This window comes from Ptychodera flava, chromosome 6, assembly GCF_041260155.1.
Source record: "Ptychodera flava strain L36383 chromosome 6, AS_Pfla_20210202, whole genome shotgun sequence".
NCBI lineage: Eukaryota > Metazoa > Hemichordata > Enteropneusta > Ptychoderidae > Ptychodera > Ptychodera flava.
This window is the reverse complement of record NC_091933.1, coordinates 18,432,313-18,448,534: the sequence shown is the minus strand read 5'-3', so window position 1 is coordinate 18,448,534 and position 16,222 is coordinate 18,432,313. Positions and strand designations below refer to the sequence as shown.

The following is a 16,222-nucleotide window of genomic DNA, read 5'->3' as shown; positions in this document are numbered from 1 at the left end:
TACTACGACACCAACATTTTGTTAAACTTTCAAATTTTATTTCCATGAATTATATGCACCATTTCATAGAATGAAAACATTATAAGAAAGTAATACGACAGTCTTGCTGCGTTCATCTGTTGCTAACTTGAAAACATTCCAGATCTGTGCGTCTACATTATTTTGACCATATAAAAAATGTATTATTTTTTTTTGAAAAATGTTGTACTTTGTTGTTGGCGGGCTTCTGTATAGCGCCCTCTAAGTTTAATGATGCTGATATAAAGTTGATAATGATAACAATAAGACACTTTCGTCATGTGTCACATATGCAGAACGCTTGGTAATCAGTCAGAAGACTCATACTGGAGGGTATTCGTTTTCGTCATGTGTGTCAGTTTGTACTTCCAATTGTCAGGAATTGCCGGTAAATTTCAAATGTGTGAATACACTAACCAACAACTTCAACGGAACAACAGTACAGTCGATCATCACAGACGTGTAATCTTACCCAATTACTCATCAAACTTTAGGGTAAATGCAGTGCTGTGAGGTATGCACACTGTGTACCATGTACAGAAAGTATGCACATGTATGTATGTATGTATGTATGTATGTATGTACGTATGTATGTGAGTTTGTGCATGCGTGTGTACGCTCGTGCTCGTGTGTGCTACAAACACTAAACAGGTTGAGTTGACACTGATCAATTTCACGTTAACACGATTGGAACTAATTTGGGATAATTGGATCTTCTTATTTTTCAAATTTCTCAAAAATGTTAGGTGCCATATAGCTGAATGTTGCGATATTACAAATTACCAATAAAAACAAGTGTTTAGGGAGCGTTCAGTTTTTACGGCCTGGGGGGGGGGCGGCAAAATCTTGTCGCCGGTGTTTAAAAAAATATAGACCCCCCCTGAATTTTTTGTGAAAAAAGATGACCCCCCCCCCTTTGTCAGACGAAAAAAATTGATGACCCCCCCCCCCTGAAAAATAACCAAAACCCATATGTCAAATTGACCCGCATGGTTTGGATTTGAACTCCGGTACGCGGCACACTTTATTCGATGCCAGTGCACAAACTTCTCAGCCACATCCATTGAAATGTCTGTTAATTAGGACGACTGTAAGGCAATTTTAAACTTCATTTCCATAGACAACTCATGTCCATGGACATTGTATAAAGTAAACTTTATTGGAGTGGTTCGCCAAAGGCAGCCCTCCGGTTAAGAGGGTCATGGGCCATTACGTAAAGTCAACTTTATTCTAGTGGGCCACCAAAGGTGGCACGCCGGTAAAGAGGGTCGATCATGGCTATTGCATAAAGTAGACTTTACTTGACAGGGCCGCTGAAGGCGCGCGGCCATTACCATTATTCAGTGCGTGATCACAGGGGTCCCTCAAAAATGTTTCTAATACAAGCCGCGGCTTCAATTGGGAATTTTACGGTAAGATTGCCGTGGGGTATTACATAAAGTCAATTTATTGTAGTTGGCCGCCACAGGCGGCCCGCCGGTAAAGAGGGTCAATCATGGCCATTGCATGAAGTAAACCTAATTGGAGTGGGCCGCCAAAGGTGTCTGCCCGTTAAGAGGGTCATGTGTAATACATAATGTATATTTATTGTAGTGGGCCGCCAAATGCGGCCCGCCGGTAAAGAGGGTCAATCATGGCCATTGCATGAAGTAAACCTCATTGAAGTGGGCCGCCAAAGGCGTCTGCCCGTTAAGAGGGTCATGGGTAATACATAATGTATATTTATTGTAGTGGGCCGCCGAAGGCGGCCCGCCGGTAAAGAGGGTCGATCATGGCCATGGCATAAAGTGAACTTTATTGTTGGTATTATGTTTTTGAAAATGTGGTGACCCCCCCCTTTCCTACCAGTGAAAAAGCGATGACCCCCCCCCTTTGCGGATTCCAAAATTATGATGACCCCCCCCCCCCTGGATTTTGCCGGCCCCCCCGGCCGTAAAAACTGAACGGTACCTTACTTAAAAAGAAGAGCAGATGAACTCACATTTGCAGATTAAAACGACCTTACTTTACCATCCAATTATCCCAAAGTAGTTCCAATCGTGTTCGTTGGTTCCATAATTAAGATGGATAAAAGATAGAGTCTTTTACCAATGAAAAATTGGACAAATTTAAATTTTAACCGTTATTTTGATTTCCCGCCATTTTAAAAAAATGGTAATATTACAAAGAAAACGAAGCATATGATGTCCCGGTGGAAAACATTCAGCACTATGCATTATATTGGACTACTCTGTTGTTTCTGTGAAGATACCAATGTATATATGCACGACGTTCAGTGTTTTTGCTTTATTTGCATGAGGGCGCCATTTTATGTTTGGGAAAACGTTTATTATTTATCTTGCTCAAAATTGCACAAGCAGTCCCAGTGGACAGTTTATTATACTTATATAAATACCCACAATGAGTACATTCCCATGAACTTGTTTTAGTTTGAAAGCAAAATCACAAAAATAATGCTAAAAGATACAGCTATTGGGCCTTTAAGAAATATAGTGTGAGAAACTATCGATTTCACAAAAATTGAATACTGGTTTTTATAAGTGCTTGATTTTTCACAAAATGACTGAAGACTGGAAACAAGCAGAGGAAATGCGGGGTTGGCGGGCTCTGACAATGTTGTGGATTTCAGTTATCAACATCATTGTTGTTAGGTCCGTATTTATGAAAATTAATAGTGAAACTCCCAGTTAGTTATTATGCTAACATACGTGTAGCTTGTGCGTTTCCATCCGAGAACGTCAATACGCGTTCTCATGCATTTACACCATGGAACACTTGCCAACAGCCTGCGGACCATCAGTACCCGAGTCTCCAGTCAACTGTAATCGGTTTATGAAAACGAACGTGACTTCGTCTTTCCGGTACGGGTGGCGCTGTAGGGTCTGCCGCAGTTTGGACGTTTTTGGACTGGCCCTTTGCGACTACGTCGTTGCACCTATAGACTTCGAGTAAATCTTCCAACGTGCGAAACTTGTAGTGGTCCTTGTTGATGTATACCTTGCCGTTTTCGTCTTGAAATATGCAGAAATGTTTCAGTTTCCTCTGGAACCTACAGACAGAATGAAACATTTTCAGAGATTAAGAGACTGAAGAACGTGTTTCCCATACTAATAATGGTTTTCCCAATCATGAATGAGCCATCGAACTCTTCACATTTCGATTTGTCCAACCCACTTTGTTTTCTCATGATCAAAGTAGAACGCGCCTCGGGGACAGATAGTTGGACTCTCAAGTTTCTACAATTCTCTTCTGATCTACAACTTGTGGGGGCTCATTTTAAAGCTCATGCAGAAAGAAAAACTTTCAACGTCTGAGTTTTTCGAAAATCCCAAATTTAATTTTCCCCCACAGAGTTTACACTGGGATGGCGGACATTTTGAATTTCAAATATCGCAAAATTTGGGTAATTTGTTTCGTTAGTTCCAAACTTTGCTCGGTGACCTTGTTGATTTGGTAAGAGAATGGTTGAAAGTCTCTTTGAGGAAAGTTTGAGCGAAAGTTTTACGTCTTTCACTTTCGAGGCGCATACTACCCCAACTAAAGATATTGTTGAAAAGACCTTTCGTATTTTTACGAGCGTCATCTCAACCTTTCAATGCAGTCTAGTGTGACGTCACTCTCGAGACAGCAAATGGTATGCACTGTGGCATCGGTGTCACCAGCAATTCACACTCATGCAGAGGAGTGTCTGTAACATCTGGACATACAGGTCCTGCTTCATCGAGATTCGTTACAGCCAAAGACGATGAAAACTTCTGATTTCTTTCTACTTCCTAAAAATATGACGCTACTAAACTACAGCTGTTTGCTTGCTTCCGTTACTAGTACGGAGTGTCCTATAATTTTTGGAAAAGGTTGTGTATATAGGGGATCGCATTGCTGAACTTAAGTGATATATGCAAAGCTTTTAACTTTCGCAGCAATATATAGCGGTGGTATATAATACTCACGTGACTGTAATTAAAGTTTTGCCTTCATATGGATGGATTAGGTACCAGCCATCTTGACGAATGTACGGTTTGGTCACTTTGTCAACCTGTAATCAACAAGGCATGGTGTCTTGTTAAGGTTACCCTCCTTCACAATCGAAATCGCTCCATGATTACGTCATCATGGCTGCTACACTAGTAGTTAGTGAAATGTTTTTCAAACGTTACATGTTATATCATGGGTTCACAAACTGTATTAGTTTTCATGTATTTTCCTTTTTTTTATTCTGTTGTGAAATGTGAGACCACAACTTAATTCACTTCACTTTCGAGTAACTTGCTACGTCATCATAGCTTCAAACAATAGAACGCGCACTCTCTACGACGCGCGCGTCCACTGGACCGTCATCACAGTTGTTTTGATGGAAACCTATCTTCATACAACTTATTGCTAGTGATGACTGAATAATCATTATATTATCTTAGAGTTGTAAGTTTTAAATGTTTGAATGTTGACATACTTACAAAGTATTTAAAAATCCCAACAAAATAATTTGAAAAGGATATAGTTCTCATCAAATTGTGATTTTTTTCCATTTTACATATGGGGAGGAGGTGATGTTAGGCGATGTAGCGTTGTAAATAGGCTGGTGACCCAATATTTGTATTTGATGTATTTGCAATATCTGAACAGTAGTTTATGTGAAAATAAACAAAATTGTTGGATTGGAAATCTAAATAATTCTACAAAGTATGGATAAGGCGTGGTCATTACTTTTAAGTTTGCAACTGCTTTAACTGTTGTTTTGGAAGGCCTGAGAAGTGATAATTTAGATTCTTGTGAACATTTTCAGCAGAAAGATAGCTAAAACTTTCATTTATTATTCAATGTGGTTCACATTTAAATAAAACAAGTGCAGCATTTCAAGAAAGGAACTGAAAGTAAATATATCGGGTTGGGCGACGCTCACAGGAGATTCATAATTTCTGTAATTCGAATGGGATAAAGTGGGTGTATTTCAAATCCTTCTAGCTGACAAATTAATCTGGTGACATATTGATTTTTTGTCGTAATCTCACCCTCAATTATCTTACTGTTAGGGAAAATGACTAAAATTGTTGGTCAAAAATTTAGTGGCTCGATCCCCCTTAAGACAAATTTCCTGTTGATTGCCCTGTGATGAAATGTGATTTACATAACTTCAAAAGTCTGGTATTCAACTTACTAATACGGCATATGTGCATGCCGCGCGGCAATGTCTAATGTCAACGCCATTGATGACAACGGCTAATTCATTTTCTCATCAATAAGATCACCACATATCAATAGATGATGTGTACACAGAATAGCCCAAATAGAATACATATAGTTTGGTGCACAGCACACGCAAATAACAGTGTTTTGGCCGGTTTGAGGAGCCGCTTTCCCTTCATTAGACGCTACGTGTGAAAAAAGGGTGCGCCGAAAGTGAAAAATTGTGACTAAAATTTAACCGCGCGCTGATGTGTTTTGCTTTACCGGTCGTCTCTATAGAGTCTGTGACTGCGTCTACTTGAAACTTTACCCCCAATTTTCAACTCCCCCCTCCGATATCAGATGGTCCACCCCTAAGTGTGTTAAAACTACAGTCTTACCGCAGCTGCATCGGATGGAAGATTTGGATGCCATGCGGGATGATCAGAACACATTTCCAGTAATGTGTGTCGCTGGAAACGGCGTGTGGAGGCGCTACTAATGCTGTCAAAATCGTCGTCCTCATCGCCAGGTGGCGTGCTGTCTCGCAGGTAAGAATAGTTGCTGGCGATGCTCTTTGGAGCACCGTTGAAGGTGTAGTCCGTGTAGTCAGCATCGAGGTTATACGCGTCATCGTCACTGGTTTCTTCTGTTTGCAGTAGCTTCATGTAAATATTTCTATCAGAAGAAGAATGACTTGATTGCAGCTCTAAACTTGATCTCATCTGGCATACGCTTGCATCCCCTGAAACCTTCAGCGATATTCCTGCACGTCTATGCTGCACCGGCTCCGAGACATGCCTCAGACTGTCATCCAGTTGTTGCTCTGGTCTTTCGTTTAAGACAGGTGATTGTCGTCGCTTAGAAGGAGTGTCTCGGTCGCACTCCATCCGTGCCGTCGGGTTAGCGGCAAGGTGCTCCCTCGAAACTTTGTCAGTGCTCGGACGCTTATCAACAGGGGCAGTCTTTGCTGCTTCCGAAAATCCACAAGCTGGCGAAGATGACCGGCGAATGTTCGTTGCTTTGGGAGTCAATCCAGCGTCCAGGGTGTCCCCTGGCCTCAGTGGCCCAATGTCAGAGCCACGACGGGTGTCGCCGCGAAAAGTCGCGCCGACGCTCGCAAAACCACCTGGTTCAAACGCCCGCGGCCAGGTATTCACCTGTGGCAATGGTACAGCGCCTTGTACTGTTCCTATTTTGCACCTATCAAAAGTGAAGTAATGTTTCACGATCACCGTTGGGTTCGGTGAAACGGATCGCGTCGGCGATGGTAACGGCGACGAAGATCTGGCCTGTGACGGCGCCGAAAGGGTTGATGAAGAATCGGAAGATGAGGAATCACCATCATCTGGAGTGTACATCCGTTGCAGATCATCGAGCTCGCTGAAGTCCTTTGTGGCGAGCACAAGTTCCAGACCCTTTAGAAAACAGTGAGATACAGTCCAATAAGGCTAGCTGCACTGTGGATGCTGTCATTCCACACAGGCGAATACAAATTTCAAGTCTTATATAAAAATATATATTATTAGATATGAATATTATTATTAAAACCAGATTACCGTTCAATATGTAGAAACGACGTAAATGTTGTGTCAAGTGTGTCCCGTACGTACGTGTTCAGTAACTTTAAAAGTACTGCCGCAGAGCGCGGCAGGAAACTCTGGAAAGAAGCTCAACCTTAAAGGGGAAGTTCACCAAGGATCATTTTACATATGTGGTAGCTCTGTGGTCATTTACCCAGGAAAAACTATTTTCACCATTTATAACTCGCAAGATTTTTTTACAAAAACGATAAAAATAGTACAGGAAGTTGCCCATGTAATATCATGGGAAAAAAGCTCCAAGCTTGCTTAATGTTATATGGACGGGACCATCTCCGGACGGGTATGGCCCCTACATTGTCCACTCACAGTAACACAGTAGTAAACAGCAACACAAAATCTGACAATGGACATTTTATTATAAGTGAATCATCGTTTATGCAAGGATACTCAGTATAAACAAAATTTATGTAAATACGCACAGCCTGGTTTAAGCATGGGTGAGTGGACAATGCCATATCTATGGGAAAATGGTCCCTTCCATATCACATTATGCAAGCTCCAAGCTTGGCGCTGTTTCCAATGATTCAAATTACATGGGCAACTTCCTGTACTATTTCTATCGGTTTTTGTAAAAAATATTGCGCGTTATAAATGGCTAAAATAGCTTTTCCGGGGTAAGTGACCACAAAGCTAGCACATATGTAGAAATCGTCCTTGGTGAACTTCCCCTTTAATAAAATACCAAACTGGTTTTATTTATTATATTCATGTTTCATAACTCTTTATATAGAGTGCATAAACTATAAATTTCGTATTCGCCTGTGGTAATTTCACTCAATTGACGCAAACTTTGTCTCACTGATGACAAAAGATGGGACACATCTTTAGATCTTTCAAATGGATCATAAAATGAGATTATTGGAATTTGTTTCACACGTCCCTCTCACTTCCCCAATCGATTTCGCACTTAGAAGTTCCGACAGTATATGGGGTGTCATAAAACGACATGCGCATTTACTTGTAATACATTTTAAGGAAGGACTCTCTCTCTCTCTCTCTCTCTCTCTCTCTCTCTCTCTCTCTCTCTCTCTCTCTCTCTCTCTCTCCCCATACATCTATTCCAGGCATTGTTGTTGCCTGACAACTATAAGATTTGCTGATGTATGGGAATATATTACAAAACTTACTTTCAACTTCTTCGTGTGAGTTGACCAGTCTAAAATAAAGCCCGACTGTTTGGGACTGATGAACAAAATATCCTCTTGTACCAGTCTGTTCTCCTGTAGAAATTCGCTGAGAACTTCCTCTATGGTGGACTTCTTTGATGAGTGCACGGTAAAGTCACGAGGGGTTTCTCCCATCCAAATTCTAGCCTCAAGTTGAAATTCACCTGTAAGAACGAAGTATTTCTTGAATAATTTCGTTCAAGTAGCTAGTGAAAGCATGCCCAATACCAGGCACCTCTGTGCTCGTTTTGAAAACAATAGCACCGTCACACACACATACAAACTGAGTACGCTCGGCGGTGAGTTCGACCACGGTCCGACTTACAATTCGACATTGTTTCCCATCATTCATATCTGTCCAATCAGCAACGTAGCCTGATCCGGCTTTGGCAGTTCTGGAAATCGCCATTACAGTTGACCAGTCAGATATGTTATTTTTTTCCCTAGGCTGTGGGCAAAATACGTTATACACCAGTTTCACAACTCCTGGGGTACTAATTCTATACTCCGCATGGATTGATTTATGATCACTTTCGAGTGAGACAGCTTACATAGCACCAACGCTGGCGAGACATAGACCCTGGGGTACCCCCATTGAAAAGGTGTACGAGTATGTGCCGTCTGCAGGCCCTAAACATTGGTCGATAAGAAAGCAAATGTCTCATACTTTAGGAAAGCCTTCACATGCAACAGAATAAAGGTGATAAAGCCCCATATGTTCAAGCAAATCTATAACTACAGTGGGTTATATTTTTGGAATATACATGTCATGGGTATGTTTTCAACAGGGACGACATACGTGTCTCCAAATGAAAATACAACCGCGGCAAAGCCAGTGCATGGGTAACTGATTGTAATACAAACACTAACAGTAATTAATATGTAGTCTAACTGCGCCTTGTTTATCTATACTTTGTGGCTGTCAGTAAGAAATCTCAGCAGGGTGGCGTTAAATGGTACTGTCTTCAGGAAGTCCATGCCAAGTTGATTTCTTATATTTATGTTTGGCAAGAAGACTTCTCATATCTAAACCAAGCACCCCGTGGTTTATTAGCTCTTTATCAGTAAAATAAAGGTGCCGCTTCTATACTTTAAGGTTTTCCAGTACTTGTTGCTATTGTAGTTTCTGTTTGTATTACAATCAGTTATCTATGCTCTGGCTTTGCCACGGTTGTATCAAGAGTACCAGGGGACACATGCAGGTTCTCCATAAGTATTTTGGTGGATCGGGAGCGTTATATCCAAACACGACAAGTCTGTTACTCGTATGGTGAATTGCTAACTTCTTGACACTGACTCGCCACAGTAATTCGGCGTCATCACCGGATTACGATTAGAAAGTGCTAGTTCGTGCTATCCTAGCGGGTCCGGGGTGTAAGATGCTAGCAGGTACGCTTACCCGTTCCGGGCAGGTGCGCGTGATACCATCACTCACTAATCAGGTGTTAAAAACATTGCCAACTGCAGATATTGTCCGATATGGGTCTCTTTATGGGCCTGTTTAATTTTGTTACCTTGAATTGCAATTGTTATTCGACAAATGTTGATGCCATATCAATTAACCATTTCAGTGGCGGACGCTATATGTAATGAACGATCACTGTACCCTATAGAACATTCAACAAGTCATCGTTGATGACACAGTCCCCACTTGTTAGTGGGTGCTTTGATTACAGGTCCTCAGAGAGGATAGAGTCCCCTTCATTAGGTCTGTGATAAAAATACTTTTGAATAAATTCGCTTGATACATGTCTGAGTTGTAGTTCAGGACATGAAAAAATCGTAATAAAATGGCCACATGGTGGCCATAATGGATCGAATCACAAAACAAATCAATGTGCATATGTATGACATACGGTAGGTCAATGTCCTTGTACCAACTTTGATTAAAATTGGTTGAAATATGCCTGAGTTATGGCTTTGTACATGAAAAAATCATAACAAAATGGCCGCACAGCAGCCATATTGGATCGTATCACAAAACAAATTATCATGCATATGTATGACATTGGTCAATCTCCTTGTACCAACTTTGAATAAATTTGCTTGATACATGTCTGAGTTATGGTTCTGGATATGAAAAAACGTAATAAAATGGCCACACGGTGGCCATATTGGATCGTATCACAAAACAAGTCAATGTGCATGTGTATGACATAGGTTGATGTCCTTGTACCAACTTTGAATAAAATTGGTTGAGATATGCCTGAGTTATGGCTCTGTACATGAAAAAATCGTAACAAAATGGCCGCACGGCAGCCATATTGGATCGTATCACAAAAAAAATTGATGTGCATAGCTGTGACATTGGTCAATGTCCTTGTACCAACTTTGAATAAAATCTGTAGAAACATGCCTGAGTTATGGCTCTGTACATGAAAAAATCGTAATAAAATGGCCTCCTGGCGGCCATATTGGATCGTATCACAAAACAAATTGATGTGCATATGTATGACATAGGTCAATGTCCTTGTACCAAGTTTGAATATAATTGGTTGACATATGCCTGAGTTATGGCTCTGTACATGAAAAAATCGTAACAAAATGGCCGCCTGGCGGCCATATTGGATCGTATCACAAAACAAATTGATGTGCATATGTAAGACATTGGTCAATGTCCTTGTACCAAGTTTGAATATAATCGGTTGAGATATGCCTGAGTTATGGCTCTGTACATGAAAAAATCGTAACAAAATGGCCGCACAGCGGCCATATTGGATCGTATCACAAAAAGAATTGACGTGCATAGCTATGACATTGGTCAATGTCCTTGTACCAACTTTGAATAAAATCAGTTGAAACATGCCTGAATTATGGCTCTGTATATGAAAAAATCGTAATAAAATGGGCGCCTGGCAGCCATATTGGATCGTATCACAAAACAAATCGACGTGCATCTGTATGACATATGAAGTAATCCTTGTACCAAGTTTGAATGAAATCACTTCGGGCATCTCTGAGATATCTGCGTGAACGGACGGACGGACGCACGGACGGACGCACGCACACACGCACGGACACGACCAAACCTATAAGTCCCCCCGGACGGTGTCCGTGGGGACTAAAAAGAACACAGCATCTTTCTTGAGCTAAGCTGTCGAAAAATTTGAAATTCTATGTATGTATGTATGTATGTATGTATGTATGTATGTATGTATGTATGTATGTATGTATATTTTATGTATCTATGTACGTATCTATGTAAGTATCTATGTATCTGTGTATCTATGTATATGTGTGTATCTATGTATTCATGTATGTATGTATTCATGTATGTAATTCATTACATTGCAAAAGTGGCCAATAAGGGAGCCGACATTATTTATGGCCTGGGGGGTCAGAGGAATCTAAGGGGGTTCACTCAAAAAATCGAAAGCTACAAGGAGGGTTGCTCAAAAGTGGATAACAAGAAGGGGGGGCTACTCAATTTGGTTGATATGTACTGAAGTATTTAGTGAATTCGAAGTTATGAATTAATACACCAAAGAACAGCAATATGTATGCTTAAGATATGTATGTTCATACCCGGTATATGTACACAGTGTCACACACACACATGTAATATATATATATATATATATATATATATATATATATATATATATATATATATATATATATATATATATATATATATATATATATATATATATATATATATACAGGTGGTTTCAAGTAGAAACTAAAATCTCATGTACTTGGAATATATAAAGAAGGGCTGCTTAACTAAAACTGGTTCTGAATGCACATTCTGCCAGAGCCATGAGTTAGTCCCCAGATGAAACGTATACCACAGCCAGTGCCAGATCCTGCCAGACCAATGCACTACAAAGATGTGTTCAACACCAGTAATGAAAATGAAAATGGAAGTCAAGGAATAGTATATGACTTTCAACCAAGAGCTGAAATCACTAGAAAGTTCAACTGTGGTGAAATAACTAGTAGTGACAACATTGCAGTGCTGGCATTGTCAAAACAACTCGCTGTTCAGGAGAAATACATAAAATCATATGTGTTGCATTTAGAACAGCTCAAGCAGACTGCTAAGATCAGACAAGCTGACAGACATAAGAAGAAAGCAGAAAGAGAAATGCACAAATATGAGGTGTATGACTGGCTTACATTGACTATAGCTGGAGGACTACACAAATTGACAGTAAATGAACTGGACAAGTATTTAGAACGCCATCAACTGAGCAAGAAAGGAAAGAAGGAAGACAAAATCAAAGCAATAATGGCAGATTGCCTTCGTAGATCACAAATAGACTCTTCAAACCTGGAAGTAGCTGGAGCTGCAAGCAATACTGATAATGAAACAGCAGACAGTGATGATGACAAGGATGTTGTACTACATGTACTCAATGGTAGTAGTGACAGTGAATTTGAAGTTGAGGACAGTAGTGATGATAGTATTATACAGACACTCCCAACAGTTGTGACCAGAGGTGGCAGGAGAGCTGGATGACGGAGGAATGCCCTCAGCAGATACAAATAGTGCAAGCAATCAAGTATCCAGTGCTGTGACAACATAACTGAAATACTTGTGTATGAACAGTGGTGTGTCTGTGTTAAATTTTAATACAGGGCAACAGGGGCTGCAAATTTGTAAGATTTCAGGGGTATATATTTTCAGAAAAAAAGGAACCAGTTGGGTAAGAAAAAGGAATACAGGCATTGTGTGCTCATTAAATAATTTTGACCCTGATACAGGTTTGTATTCACATCCCAGTGTCCAGTCCTGTACATACAGGGCTGGGACAGGCAGAAATTTCAGGCCCTGTCACATCACTTTGTCCACAGCACTGTATACAGCCATGTCAAAAGAGCACTTGATACAGACCTGTACATCAGCCCCTATCACAGCAATGGAACCTCTTTCCGACACAGACCTGTACCAAAGGGTTTAATCAGGGTCTGTACAGGGCCGGTTGCAGCAGCAATCCATTTTACTGTATATATATTTAACTTTCCCAATTTTTTTTTTTTTTTTTTGGGGGGGGGGGTCACTCAAAATTTCTTTAGCAGAGAGGGGGGTTACTCAAACACGTCATGGTTGGCAGGGGGGGTTACTCGAAATTTTGGAGTTTCTAAAGCAATTCCTCCGACCCCCCCCCCGCCGTAAATAATGACGGCTCCCTAACATGGAAGTATGTCAAATTGTCATGAATCAATGCATCTCTTGTAAACCACGAAAGTTTAACAAGATACAGATCAGTAAAGCAGACTTACTTCATCAACGAAGTATGGCGCGTAATCACGGCCAATATTCGAATTTTCAACTATACAACTCCACATTTTCAACTTTCGAACTCCCAATTTTCAACTATTACGTGCCATAAACGGACAAAGTTGCTCTTTATTGGATACTTGCAAATAAACATTGCCACAATCATACCCGGGCCGATACAAAAGCTTTCTCGAGGTCCAAACTTTCGTAACAGTATATGTTCAGTCATGCATGGTGACCGTAGTGCACGGAGATGGATTTTGTAATGCAGGCTGTAAAAAGTTTCACTGAATCACCGTCCCTCCACCCACTAAATGTTAAATCTTGTTGACTTGGTACAAACAGAGTTGAGGTTGTGCACAGTTGACCAGTATTTCTGCGTTTTTTCAAGAAGTCAAACAACACAAACTACTTTTCATATCAAACAGAATTCGAGAAAAAAAGGTAAAAAAGGGAACTATATATACTTTGTCCTTTTAATGGATTGGTAGCCTGACCCGGATTTTACCATGTGGTATTACAGCCGCGGGATGCAAATAAACGTGAACAATATGTTGTTTACCTGTGGCTCAATCTCACCCTCAACAGCCCAGTGAAGTACAACAGTACACACTACAGAAATTTAATAAAGTTGAATTCATAATTTAAACGTAATATTCCAATACAATGGACAACTTTGTTTTTTTAGGGTGTCGCACACTTCTTTTCAGATGCGTGTGGCCACTCATGATTTGTGTGGGCCTCAACTGCTAATATACCAACCGTCAGCTTATTCTATCGAGATCTCTGTCTGTCATCCCTCGCGATAATGCGGCGGTCATTTTGAGTTACCTTTTGCACAAACTGACGTGTTCTGCGACCACTTATATCCATTTAAGTTCATTGTACTGACCTTTGATAGCTTCTTCAAGCAACATGAGTGCATCGAGTCTTCCCAGCTCTTTTAGTTTTTCTCGCATGACGCGGAAAGTTGCGCCCTCTCTTCTGCCCCAACGACGAAAAACTTCGTACACTGGATTGGTTCCCATCGTAGAACTCCTGCCCAACCTGTCACATTCTTCGATTTCATCCCGGGAAAGTCCCAGCTTGTCGGCGAGATTCTGCCAGCGGTAGAACGGCGACTCCAACGAGAGGACGTTTGAGAGTTCGGTCAGCCAACAGTCACCTATACTGAGGAACATTTCGCTGAGTTGGAAAGCCTCGTTGATGAGCGACCTGCGCTTGGGGCGCCGTTTCAGCTCGCGGGTGACTTTCCAAGTGTTAAGTGATTCAGCAGACATAGCAGGAGAGTTGCGGTGAGTCCAGCTCAGGTGGTAAAAATATGATAATGCTATCGTTCGAAGAGATGATCATAAGTACGCTCTTCCGTCCGAATAACACAAGTCATAAATGTCAACCCGGAAACGTTATTTGGGTCACACGCCTTCTATTGTGCCCGCACACTTTTGCATCAGTCTGATCGATCAACCATATTAGGAGTTGTTCATTTGCATAAAAATCTCTGTTTGTAGTCTGTTGGCCAGGCCTTGTAAAAGAGCTTAGAAATGGCATTACGTTGACAGGGGTCATCTGCAAAAACTGATTTTAAGTTAAAATGATTCATTATGAGGTGCCCAGACATATTTGAGAAGATCAATATCTGGTTATTCCAATTTACATGAAACAGCCAAACAGGATATACACTTATACATAAAACGCAAACAACCCGAATATGAACGATGTGTGAAGTTGCTTTCCCTTTACTACCTACGCAGAGCAAGTTGGCCTTGTAATGGGGCAGGAGCTACAACTGTTGATAATTTTTCAATATTTCTATGCAATGTATCAAACACAGTTTCTTGGTGTCTCTGTACAGCATGCTGAAAACACGATATTCAGTTTGTCAACAAAGCCCGTTTGTCTAAATATTGGTGATAATTGAATGATGCAAATGCACGGTACACGTAGGCTGTATTGGCAAGCTGAATACTGGATAGCTCAACATTCTGTAGGGAATAGAACAAGAACACAATTGTATAAACTGAACAAAAATATTGTCAAAATAAAAGTTAATACAACTACTGCCCTGCTACTACATATATACTGGCAGTGACAGTGATACATGTAGCTCTGACTCTGATGTAGTTTAAGAAGAGTCTCGGTCATAGGACACTCAATTGACAGTGAAACATACATCTACTTGTACACAAGATCCAGCCAGAGAGCAACACATAGAAGACTAGAGGACTAACAGTTACCATGGATTTTTGAATTCTAGCATATGAGAACAATCAAATATTACAGAAAAAGATGGGGTCACCATGATTGATCTCATACAAATATACGATGAAAAGTCAGTTTTTCTAAAATCACTTAAAATCAATACATAAAACCATTCATTTCAAGTTCATGCAGTGAATGAAAGTTTCACATCTCATTGTACCAATAACACAAAAGTAAAACTTTGAATGGTAAAGACTCTAATTTAAATGGAAAAATGTGTGACTAAATGGAATCTTTTATTTTTTTTATCAAATTTGCCACTATTACACCCAAAATTTCTGAGATAAAAACATTAATTTCATGGAATATTTTAACCTTCCAGTATTGTCAATTTTGTAAAACATTTTATAAGTGGCATCTAAGTTGTATATGTCTTGTACTTTTGAGAAAAAAAAAATTGGTAGGTCACTGTGCTCATTTTTTCACAATTTGGTTAAACGTAGCTAGGAATACACAATTTTCATACTCTCTCATGATTGTCATTTTGTGTGCTTTTCAGCTGGTGCCATTGAACTGGCCAGAGTTGGATAAACTCAAGTCGGCTTAGACTGAGAAATCCAAAAAGTTCACTGATGCATTTAAAAATGAATCAATTTAAGAACTTTCCCTAGGTATATGGCTCTACAACCTGCTGATAAGAGATAGTGTTGAACATTTGCGTGCAGAACGACACATTACATGTTTCTTTTACTCTGCGTACATTCCTAATAAATATGTGGCTATATGGTAATTGGGGGGGGGGACTTGAAAATTTTTGAGGGTATTGAGGGGGGATCTGAAAA

At 40.3% G+C, this 16,222-nt stretch overlaps 1 protein-coding gene across 2 annotated transcripts; it reads right to left on the bottom strand.

The window, feature by feature from the left end:
* Window positions 1–16: 16 nt before the first annotated feature.
* On the bottom strand, window positions 17–14,588 carry LOC139135042 (uncharacterized). 2 transcript variants are annotated; one of them, XR_011552922.1, is made up of 6 exons: window positions 14,071–14,588; window positions 7,913–8,115; window positions 5,583–6,599; window positions 3,969–4,054; window positions 2,123–3,067; window positions 17–711 (listed from the first exon to the last, which is right to left on the bottom strand). XR_011552922.1 is itself a non-coding variant. In XM_070702229.1 (5 exons), the coding sequence occupies exons 1-5, from the start codon at window positions 14,456–14,458 to the stop codon at window positions 2,815–2,817; spliced, it is 1,947 nt and encodes a 648-aa protein (XP_070558330.1). In that variant the 5' UTR covers window positions 14,459–14,588; the 3' UTR covers window positions 17–2,814. The 2 variants fall into 2 exon arrangements, 1 of the variants encoding a protein (XP_070558330.1); XM_070702229.1 differs by having other exon boundaries at window positions 17–3,067.
* Between the last annotated feature and the right edge of the window lie 1,634 nt (window positions 14,589–16,222).

Coding starts and splice junctions, on each gene's coding strand:
- LOC139135042 (XM_070702229.1), bottom strand. CDS start 14,458: ATGTCTGCTGAATCACTTAACACTTGGAAAGTCACCCGCGAGCTGAAA. Junction 6,600..7,912: donor CTCACACGAAGAAGTTGAAA/GTAAGTTTTGTA, acceptor TGTTTTCTAAAG/GGTCTGGAACTTGTGCTCGC. Junction 4,055..5,582: donor TTCCATCCGATGCAGCTGCG/GTAAGACTGTAG, acceptor TGTTGATTACAG/GTTGACAAAGTGACCAAACC.